General features: G+C 48.3%; 1 protein-coding gene across 1 annotated transcript in view; it reads right to left on the reverse strand.

Moving 5' to 3' along the window:
• The window catches only part of sybu (syntabulin (syntaxin-interacting)), a 215,032-nt gene extending 212,833 nt beyond the window's left edge, over positions 1 to 2,199 (reverse strand). Inside the window, exon 1 of the mRNA XM_038809748.1 lies at positions 2,182 to 2,199. Coding sequence (XP_038665676.1) covers positions 2,182 to 2,184 — 3 coding nt within the window. The 5' untranslated portion in view covers positions 2,185 to 2,199. The remainder of the gene's footprint in view (positions 1 to 2,181) is intronic.
• Between the last annotated feature and the right edge of the window lie 9,783 nt (positions 2,200 to 11,982).

Here is an 11,982-nt window from a genome sequence, read left to right on the forward strand (position 1 = left end):
AATATAGCTCCTAGGGGGTTTCCCGTATTGTTATGGTCTGGTGTGCTCTCCCCAACTTGGCTCTGCAGGGTGACATTCCTGAGGATGAACCTGAGGAGTGGCGCGTGTCATTGGATGAGGACGACGTGCAGGAGAGTATTGAGGAAGAACCTGCTGAGGATCCAGAGGAGGGGGTAAATGTGTTCATGAGTAGGAGGGCTAGCGATGTCCTCAATGCCTCCTGCCTCATGGAGGAGGACTAACTCAATGTGTGATCACCCCCCCCCCCCCCCCCCCCCCCCCCCAGGGCTTGTGATTGTTTCGCGATCAAGAGATAATGTTGGCCAAGAAACTGAACATTACGGTGTTGGGGCTGGGGAGTCCTTGAGTGCCTGTTGCCCAATCGAAACAGGAGGGCGGACAACTCGCAGCGAGGAATGGTCTGTGATGTTCCTCAGCTACTGCTTATGTCTGACTTCTGTCTGTCTGCTGCCAGCATGCTGACTCCCCAGCTTGTGTCTGAGTGAGGTTTTGCACTATATTCCTTTGTTCCTTTCCTCTAGAGTGGCGGCACAGTAGCACCATGGGTAGCACTGTTGCTTCACAGCTCCAGGTTCCCAGGTTCGATTCCCAGCTTGCGTCACTGTCTGTGCGGAGTCTGCACATTCTCCCTGCATCTGCGTGGCTTTCCTCAGGGTGCTCTGGTTTCCTCCTACAAAGTCCCAAAAGACGTGCTGTTAGGACATTCTGAATTCTCCCTCTGTGTACCCGAACAGATGCCGGAATCTGGCGACCAGGGACTTTTCACAGTAACTTCATTGCAGTGTTAATGTAGGCTTACGTCTGACAATAAAGATTATTATTATTATTATAGAGGGGTATTAGGAGCGAGGATTCATTGATTCATGCCTGAGTTCTATCACTACGAATGAAACATTTGCACTGAGAGTTCCAAACTGTCTGGCAGATTTTGAGGACCAGTGAGAACAACTGTGTCCAAATGGGGAGAAGTGCCATGCTACTGGGAGGAGGGCTAAAGATTTTGGTGATGGACAATAATATTTAAGTCAGTGACATTTCCAAATTTAACAAGTGACAATGCTCCATGCTTCACCCATGCCAAACTTTGCCCCTTCAATTCCTTAAACGAGCATATCAAAGAACAAAGAAAAAAGAACAAAGAACAATACAGCATAGGAACAGGCCCTTCAGCCTCCAAGCCTGTACCGGTCGTGACACCAACCTCTGCCAAAACCCAAAGCACTTCCTTGTGCTGTACCTCTCTTTACCTATCCTATCCATGTGTTTGTCAAGATGCCTGCCCATCCACTCTACCCATGCTCCTCATAATCTTATAGACCTCTATCAGGTCACTCCTCACCCTCCGTCTTTCTAATGAAAACAGTCCAAGTCTATGCAGCTTCTTCACAAAGCTAACACCCTCCAGACCAGGCAACATCCTGGTAGACATCCTCTGCAACCCCTCCAAAGCCTCCATATCCTTCTGGTAGTGTGGCGACGGGAATTGTGCGCATCCTCCACTACATCTCCGTGTATTCATAGAATGATGAATATCACACTGACCATGAGATTTCTACTAAAATAAAGAAGCTTTTTAGAATCAGCAATTTGTGTTTAACCCAAGTAGAGTAAAATGATTATGGCAGACATGATGGGCCGAATGGCCTCCTTCTGCACTGTAAATTCTATGTCTATGTCTATGTCTCTTCAGAAGCCATTAGATCCAGGTGAATCCACATGTATCTCACCCTTAAACCTATTGAGTCACCTTGGACATAGAAGACACTTAGGATCCTTGATTTGACAGAACATAAATCCCTTTTAATGATTCAATTGAAACTGTGGCCACAAACTGTAACAAGAGAAAGAGGGACTTTACAACAAGTAACGAATAAAACCAATTAAATAACTTTCTGTTCAACTATATATTTGAAAACTCTTGACACCTGAGGGATAACAAAATTGTCACTTTTAGAATGACCGACTATATGTTTCAATGTTTGGCACTCAAACCAATATTAAAATAAGCATTAATCAGCGTTGAAAAGTAAACAGTCAATAGGGCCGAGTGAAACTACAAAATTGTAAAGGAAGCGCTCGTTATGGAGATAAGACACAAAACAGGCTATTCACAGAATAGAAAGAAATATGTATAAAAAAGAACAAAGTTAACAGACTTGCCATTCTTTCTCCCTCCTGCGAGGAGAGGCAGACAAACTGTTCTCTTCCCAGCCTGTTCCGTCGAACAACGACCCTTGTAGCTTTGTGAGTGTGTACCTATTACTTTTTTAAGAAATGTATTAGGTAGGTGTTTTATAAATACTTTCGGATTTCAATGTTTAAATATATTTTCCCCTGAAGGATGATTATCTGTCAGTAGATATCAAAGGACTGTTAACAGATTCCTACTTTTAAACTTTGTAACTTTGAATTTTATACTCTGAAATATTTTCATAAATTCCCACTAAAAAATATAAACTGTGCATTTTACTTTGAATAAGTATTGAATCCTAGATGCTCATTTAGGATGTCTTAAATAACGAGGCTCCACGACCGAAAGAGGCAGACGGTTTAGTTTTGGGTGACTTATCCAAAAGATCTTCCAGTGGGGCATAGCTGAAATCTGTTTAACTGTTTAAGCACTGAACCAGTAATGTCCCCTAGCGAGAGCTGATTCTGTGTCTTGAAGGAAAATAGTTTGCCTCCCTCTGCTAGTTTAGTCAGATATAGATTTGTAAGATTCATCATTTGAGTCAGGTAGTCCTAAATCGACCACATACCCTGGTCGCTCCCCACCCCAACACTGCCCCCGCCCCAACCCCGCTACTCTCCCCCCAGCCCTGCCAGCGGCTAGACCAGCAGCCCACAGTCGCGCCTCTGGAAACATGACCTCGTCTCTCCCTCAACAACTAGGGTGCCTGTTTCCCAATGTTCAGAACCACAAGCTAAGCTCGCTGTCAGTATTGTCTCCTGTGGAGGTGGAGCATCACGGAGGCCTCGGAGAGTACCAGGTTAGGCCCGTTAATGATTTGCCAATGGCGTTTTCTGTAGGTGCAGAGTAGAACGCATTGACACCGCTTTCGAGGCACAGGATTGGGGGGGGGGGGGGGCACCTCGGTCAGGTCGGCATCCCAATCTCTCGCTGCACTTTCGAGATCCGGGGTGAAATTCACCCCTACCTGGCGGGGCGGGGTGTCCCGGCGTAGCGGAATGGCGCCAACCACTCCGGCGTCGGGCCTCCCCAAAGGTGCAGAATTCTCTGCACCTTTAGGGGCTAGGCCCGCACCGGAGTGGCTGTCGCTCTGCCGACTGGCGCCAACGGCCTTTGGTGCCATGCCGCCCGGCGTCGGGCTGGCTGAAAGGCATTCGCCGGTCGGTGTGAGTACGCGCATGCGCCGGAGCGTCAGCGGCCGCTGACGTCACCACCGGCGCATGCGCGGTGGAGGGTGTCTCTTCTGCCTCCGCCATGGTGGAGGCCGTGGCGGCGGCGGAAGAAAAAGTGTGCCCCCACGGCACAGGACTGCCCGCCGATCGGTTGGCTCCGATCGCGGGCCAGGCCACGGTGGGGGCAACCCCCGGGATCCGATCACCCCGGGGCCTGCTCCCGCCGGCACAGAGGTGGTTTAAACCACGTCGGCGGGAGAGGCCTGACAGCGGCGGGACTTCGGCCCATCGCAGGCCGGAGAATCTCCGCAGGGGGCCCGGCGATCGGCGCGGGGGGGGCCGCCGCTTCGCGGGGCGCAATTCCCGCCCCCGCCGATTCCTGGGTGGCGGAGAATTCCGGCCACGGCGGGGGCAGGATTTACGCCGGCCCAGGGCGATTCCCTGACCCTGCGGGGGGTTGGAGAATTCCGCACCCAGTGTGCGGAGCTCCCCAGTGCACAAAACAGGGCTATGTGCGGTCTGGGCATTGAGGACCCTTATTCAACGCAAGTCGCATTGTATAGCTAAACGCGCTTGCTGTGGGAATTTGTTCCAAATTGGTTGAATGTGTTTCTGTCATATTGCCAGGGTTTCTACAGCTTTTCCACTGAACTTGTAGTTTATAAGCAGCAGCCCAGTGAAAACCCTCTTAATTTATTTAAAAAACAATGATGATTAATAGCTACAGACAGCTTCAGATAATTAATGTAAGTCATTTGTACAAAATACACCAGGTATAAGACTTCCTGGCAATTAGCTAAGAAAAGTTATTTTCATAAAATTAAAGTAGAGTCATCGAGTCATAGCTGTTTGCAGCATGGAAAAAGGTCCTTCGGCCATGCCGCCCAGTTTCTATCACTAAGCTGGTCCCACTTACCTGCATTTGGCCCATATCCCTCTATACCCACCCTGCCCATGTCACTGTCTAACTGCTTTTTAAAGGACAAAGTTGTACCCGCCTCTACCACTGCCCCTGGCAGCCCGTTCCAGATGATCAGCACCCTCTGTGTGAAGACATTTCCTCTCTGGTCTCTTTTGTAACTCTCTCCTCTCACCTTAAACCTATGCCCTCTAGTTCTAGACTCCTCTACCTTTGGGAAAAGATGTCGACTATCTACCTTATCGATGCTCCTCGTGATTTTACAGACCTCTATAAGGTCACTCCTAAGCCCCCTACGCTCCAAGGAAGAAAGTTGCAGCCTATCCACCCCCTCCTTGTAACTCACACCATCAAGTCCTGGTAACATCCTCGTAAATCTCTTCTGCACTCTTTCTAGTTTAACAATATCCTTCCTATAATATGGTGACCAGAACTGAACACAGTATTCCATGTGTGGTCTTACCAATATCTTGTGCAACTTCAGTAAGAAGTCTTACAACACCAGGTTAAAGTCCAACAGGTTTGTTTCAAATCACTAGCTTTCGGAACACTGCTCCTTCCTCAGGTGGATGAAGAGGTATGTTTCAGGAACATATATATAGACAAATTCAAAGATGCAAGACAATGCTTTGAATGCGAGCATTGGCAGGTAATTAAGTCTTTACAGAACCAGAGAGAGGGGTAACCCCAGGTTAAAGAGGTGTGAATTGTCTCAAGCCAGGATGATTGGTAGGATTTCGCAAGCCCAGGCCAGATGGTGGGTGGGGGAGGGGGTGGGGGGGTGGGGTGAATGTAATGCAACATGAATCCAAGGTCCCAGTTGATGCTGTACTTATGTGTGCCGAACTTTCTGCTCGGCGATTCTGCGTTGTCGCGCGTCCTGAAGACGTCTTGGAGAACGCTTACCCGAAGATCAGAGGCTGAATGCCTCTTTAACTACAATTAAAATTCGGCTGCATTGCACATGCACGCACGATGATCGGTGCGCATGCGCATTCAGCGAACATGTCAAAAAAATTTGGCCACATTGCGCATGTGCACACGATGATTGATGCACATGTGCAAATCGGGCACGCATGCGCAGTGCGGCCGTTATGTTTTTAAACGGTTGCAGCTTTTGTTTTACAAGTTCCGTAGTGCTTTTTATTCATTTATTTTATTCATTTAATTTTTCTTTTTTTCATTTATTTTATTCATTCTATCCATTCCATTTTTTTTACAAGATCGGGGGGGATTTTATTCATTTTTTTTCATTTATTTTATTCATTTTATTTTTTTTACAAGTTCGGGGGGAGTTTATTTATTTTTTTCATTTATTTTATTCATTCTATTCATTTCATTTTTTTAACAAGATCGGGGGGGATTTTATTCATTTTTTTCATTTATTTTATTTTTTTTACAAGTTCGGGGGATTTTTATTCCTTTTTTTCATTTCTTTTATTTCTTTTATTTTTTTTTACAAGTTCGGGGGGTTTATTCATTTTTTTCATTTATTTTATTAATTTTATTTTTTTTACAAGTTCGGGGGGGAGTTTATTTATATTTTTCATTTATTTTACTCATTAAAAAAAATTTTTTTTTTACAAGTTCGGGGGGTGGGGGCTTATTTGATAAAATTTTACAAGACAAAAATTCAGAACTTTGGACAGATGGAGACTCCATACTTTACGACACCGGAATGCTTCACCTTCATCCAACAGGTTCCATTGGAGGAGCGTGTACGAGGGCCAAAGGGACCCAAAACCATTTCCTCCATTTTAGTCAGCAGCAAACAAGGCAAGAGAAAATGGTGGGTCTCGCAGGTCGGCCGGTGTGGGTCACGAAGGTCAGCCAGCGTGGGCCGCGAAGGTCGGCCAGGTTGGGCCCCGAAGGTTGGCCTGGAAAAATGGGTCCCTGGAAAAAAAGTTTGAAGAACACTGATGTAGACAATGTCGACTGCACTGCCCTCATCTACCTTCTTGATTATCCCTTCAAAAAACTCAATCAAATTCATGAGACATGACTTTCCCCTTACAAAGCCATGCTGACTTTCCCGAATTAGCCCTTGCCTGTCTAAATGCCTGTAGATCCTGTCCCTCAGAATACCTTCTAACAACTTACACACTACAGAAGTAAGACTCACCGGTCGGTAGTTCCTGGGCTTATCTCTCCAGCCCTTCTTAAACAAGGGCACAACATTTGCCAGCCTGCAATCTTCAGGCATCTCTCCTGTGGCTGTTGATGATTTAAAGATCTCAGCTCGTGGGCTGGCAATTTCCTCCCTAGCCACCCACAACGTCCTGGGATACATTTCACCAGGTCCCGGGGATTTATCTATCTTGATGCACTTTAATACCTACAGCATCTCCTGCTCTGTAATATATAACTTCATTGCATTCAGTTATCCTTCAGTCTGAACATACTTTTCATGCTTGAACAACAAGAAGCACGGTAATAGCTTTTGTCAGCATTGACAGCTGCTACCAGCAAACAAACACTGTTAGCACAACCCAGCACCAGAAAGAAAGACAGACTTGCATTTATATAACATTTTTCATGACCATCTCCACAGCGATCCAGGCACCTGAACCGCATCTTCAGGATGCCAAAGCACCGCTCAATCATGACCATGTTCGCTGCATGGGCATTGATGTAGAGATTTCTGCATCTGTCTGTGGCAGCCATGGACAACGTGCACGGGACTCTATAATCTCCTCCAAGTTCATCGATTAGTGGGACTGGCCAGCGGCACGAAGATCCAGTCCCACCCCCACATCCTCCCAGCCGGTCACCCCCCCCCCCCCAAGCAACTCCCTTCAATTGCCTACCTACCTCACTATGGGGTGAGGGCCATGACTTGACAATAACAGCGGGTCTGGCCCATGGAATGAGGGTGATGACAAACTGCTCTGGGATGAGCATCGTCCCACAATGTCTGGCGCTTGCCCACAGTATTACTTTCCTCTGGACACCTGGGTGACCCCTGCATGAAAGCTGGCTATTCCATCACATGGCCCCATTGAATCCCGGAAGTAGGGACAGTGGGGGGGGGGGGGGGGGGGGGGGGAGGGGGGGGAATGGTGCTGAGACACAAGAGCAGTGAGCACCCATTCCCCCACCCCCTACCCCTACCCCCTGCGCTCCCTCTGCGGCCAGCCCAGACCAGCCCATCCCTTGCACCCTTCTCTCAGAGTGCTGAGGCAGGTTCTAAAATTGTGCAGAGGTGTTTAATGTGAATAAATATAATGTGGAGATGCCGGCATTGGACTTGGGTGGGCACAGTGAGAAATCTTACAACACCAGGTTAAAGTCCAACAGGTTTGTTTGGAATCACTAGCTTTCAGCTCCTTCCTCAGGTGACTCAGTGTGTGGGATGGGCGTTAGTGCCATGGGCATAGTGCTGCCTACTCACCCTGCCCGCCCTGAGGTTGTCGTGCAGTTTCTTGCGGCACTGGTGGCCAGTCCTAGTGGTATTGCCCATGGCGCTCACGACCTCTCCCACTTGCGCCCAGGCCCAGCGGCGGGTGGCAACTGCCTCTCCACACATGCCACTCGTCTTGCTGCCATCTTGGTGGCTGGGTCGAGTGTGTGTGGGGAGTGGAGTCCTTAAATGTGGCTGCAACTTAGCAGCCTCTCGAGTGCCAATCCCGAATCCAGCAAATCAGACACCGTTTTCATTGGAATCGATCGTGTTCCATGTGGCGCTGGCCTTAACAGTCATAGAACATAGAACATAGTACAGTACAGCACAGAACAGGCCCTTCGGCCCTCAATGTTGTGCCGCGCAATGATCACCCTACTCAAACCCACGTATCCACCCTATACCCGTAACCCAACAACCCCTCCCCCCCTTAACCTTACTTTTTAAGACACTACGGGCAATTTAGCATGGCCAATCCACCTAACCCGCACATCTTTGGACTGTGGGAGGAAACCGGAGCACCCGGAGGAAACCCACGCACACACGGGGAGGACGTGCAGACTCCGCACAGACAGTGACCCAGCCGGGAATCGAACCTGGGACCCTGGAGTTGTGAAGCATTTATGCTAACCACCATGCTACCGTGCTGCCGGTGTCGGTGGATTGATCTGGGAATGGCGCCAATTTTGCAGTCGTACAACACCACCAATTCAGTCCTGGCGTCAGCACTTAGTTTGTGGTGTGGACATTTCTGCCAAATAGCTTTTGAGCATGTGAGCTGGACAACAGCTGTCCAAATGTAAAGTTTAAAAAAAATAAATTTAAGAGTACCCAATTAATTTTTTCCAATTAAGGGGCAATTTAGCATGGCCAATCCACCTACCCTGCACATCTTTGGGTTGTGGGGGTGAAACCCACGCAAACACGGGGAGAATGTGCAAACTCCACACGGACAGTGACCCGGAGCCGGGATCGAACCTGGGACCTCAGCGCTGTGAGGCAGCAGAAGCTAACCCACTGCACCACCGTGCTGCCCTAAAATGTAAAGTTTAGGAATTTAAAAAAACAGAAAAATAACTAACCAGTAAAAAAAAGAACCAAAATGGAGGCTGAGTTTATGATCTAAAATTGTTGAACTAAATGTTGATTCCAGAAGGCTGGAGAGTGCTGAGTTTAATGATGAAGTTTGGTTCCTCGAGCGTGCGCTGAGCTTCATTAAAACATTTCAGTAACTCAAGGACAGAGGGGTCAGCGAGGGAGTAAAGTGGAGAATTGAAGTGACAGGAAGCTTGGGGTCACACTGACAGACTGAAAAGAGGAGTTTTGTAAAGCAGTCACCCAGTCTGTGTTAGGTCTCCACAATGCCGGGGAGATCACATTGTGAGCAGTGAGTACAGTATGCTAAATTGAAAGAAGTACAAGTAACTTGCTTTCTCAATTGGAATGAGTATTTCGGTAAGTAGCGATCAGATAAATGAACAGATGTTTGCATGGAAAGGTGCTGTGGGAAGGGGGTGACTGTTGGGCATGATTGAGGAGTGGGTTCGGGTTTTGTGGAGGGAATGGTTCCTTTGGAATACAGAAAGGGAAGGGAAGGCAAAATGTGTTTGGTGGTAGCATCATGCTGGAGGTGGTGGACATAGCTGGTGGGGTGGAAGGACAGAATTAAGGACAACCCTATTTGGCTTTGGGGGAAGAGGAGAAGGGGTGAGAGCAGGAGTGCGTGAAATAGTTTGGAGAAAGTGGAGGGCACTGTTAACCTTGAGGGCGGGGAGGTAGTGTGGGCATGGAGACCTTTGTTGAGGAGAAAAGAAGCAGTAGTATGGAATGATTCACCATCTGAACAGATGAAACAGTGACCAAGGAACTGGGAGAAATGAGTCGACTATACAGGAAGTGGAGTGAGGAAATGTACTCAAGGTAGTTATTCCTGGGCTGTGTCAGCAAATACCTGTTGATAGTCTATCCCCAGAAAGGGAGACAGGGGGCTGGATTGTTCGCCGGCGGGATGCTCCAGTTTGCCAGCAGCCTGGGGGTTTCCCGACGCCGTGGGCTGCCCCACAATGGGAAAACCCCATTGGGCAGCCAGCGAAGTGGAGCATCCCGCCGGCGTGCTGAACCAGAAATCTGGTGCGGCGGGGCGGAGAATCCAGCCCCGAGAGAAGTCAAAGAAGTGAAGGGAAGAGTCACTGATGGACTAGGTAACGCTGAGACAGAAGTGGAAATGAGTAACTGATGAGCCATCAATTGCACATAGGACAAGTTGCTGTACAAAAGTTAGGATTTAATAAGCTAGAACTTAGCCCTACAATAAGCTAGAACTTAGCCCTAGACTACAATAAATGGACGACCGCCGGGCGTTCTGACTATTTATACCTCGGTATGGAGGCGTGGTTAACTCAGCCTCTCGACCAATCGGAGAGTCGTCACATGACTGGTCTCAACCAATCGGTCGAGAGGCACATGACCGACCAGGGCCAATGGTAAGCCGGTGTTCGGTAGTCAGTAGATTAAGATATTACAGGGCGCCACAGTGCCCGATTAACTGGCTAAAATATCAGTGATGAGCCCGCCCACCATAGTGATGACCCATTAACAATTGTATGCTAGGAGCAGTTAATTGCTTTAAGGTGAGAATTCTGTTCCTATCGTGGGAAGTAATCCGGTGTTAGAGAGCTGCTGACCAATCGGATCACTGGCAGCTCTGTAGTCCCAGCCGTGCTGGACGGGTGGTCACAGCTGGAATTGCCGGCAGTGCAGACAAAGATGGACCCGGGGTATGGCCAGGACCCGGCTGGCAGGGAGGCGCTTGAGGGGGGTGGTGTGGATGGGAAGGTGTTGGAAGGCCAGGGCGGGGGAGAGGAGCATAGGGGACCTGCCTGAGATCAGCTTGCTCAGATAAAGCTGCTAGGCTTCCCACATGCTGTGGGTAAAATAGGGGTGAGGTCAGGATGAGGCCTTTGAATGGTCCCTGATTTCAAATTTCCATTTCAGGGTGAGAGCAGAAATGGCATGGGTCCCGCCATTATATCTGGGTGCCGTATTGGCAGATTTCCCAACATCACTGAAGGAGGAAGATGGGCCTCCTGAAAGAGAGGATGGCTCTCCAGGAACGTTCTGAGGCTGGTCGATGGACCTCCTCGATGACACTGAAGGTAGAAGACCCACCTGTAGGTGCTTCCCCCACCTGTTGCTGTGGTGTTCCTGGGTCCAGGGTTCCTGGCAGCCTTCGCCCTAAACTCCTAAGCAGCCCCAGCCATTGTTCAGATGTGTCCCAACTTCCGCACGTCATGTTGTTCCAGATGTGTTCTCGACTGGACTGTTTTTCCACTGGCATGCTAGAGAATCGGGCTTGGGTGGAAGATTCCAGTCAGGCCTTCATTTGCATCCCATTAGTAATTTGCAAGTCAGCTTCACACTGGCCTCTGGCAGGTTTTCCAATCTGCCATGGTGGGACAACCAAAGATCCTTGCGGGAAATTCATGACGTTATAAAAAACGATTTTTTGACCTTTCCCGAATTTTCCCACCCGCCATTCAACCCAATGGAAGTACCAGGAGACATCACTGTACTGAACAGAAAAGAGGGAGGAGGCTTGATTAAGGCTGGAAGAAGGAATGTTGCACATATCCCACAAAAAGGAACTTTGCTAGGACCCATGCCAGCAACCATAGCAGCATGTTCTATTTGGATTAAATGAGTGGAGTTGAAGGAGAAGCTGCTTAATACGGGAACAAGTTCAGCAAAGCATAGGAAAGGGTAGCGGATGGGGACAGGTTGGCCATCCATTCAAAGAAGAAGCAGTCAGCTCTCAGGCTATACTGGAGGGAGATGGAGCTGCAGACGGATTGGACGTCCATGGTGAAGATGAGATGGTTTGGGCCATGAAACTGGAATAAGTCGAAGTACATAGGGTATTGGAATAGTCACAGATGTAAGGAGGTAGAGACTGGACAAGAGAAAAAGAAATGGAGGAGGGAAAGGAAAAAAAACAGTTGAGTGTAGCAGGAACAAGTTGAAATGATGAGTCAACCAGGGCAGTCCTCATAAGCAATTTAGTATCTTTGTTTGTTCTTATAACAAAGCCCCAGCCATCGTTTTAATTTGGTGGTGTGCTGCTATCCCACAAACACAACTTGTATTTATACAGCACCTCCAATGTGACAAGTTATCCCAAGACACATCATAGGCACATTATAAAACAAGATAAGACACTGAGCCTCGTAGGGCAGATGACCAAAAACTTGGACAAAAAAGGTTAAGTTTTAAGGAGGATCGT

This window comes from Scyliorhinus canicula, chromosome 10 (genome assembly GCF_902713615.1).
Source record: "Scyliorhinus canicula chromosome 10, sScyCan1.1, whole genome shotgun sequence".
NCBI classification, from domain to species: domain Eukaryota; kingdom Metazoa; phylum Chordata; class Chondrichthyes; order Carcharhiniformes; family Scyliorhinidae; genus Scyliorhinus; species Scyliorhinus canicula.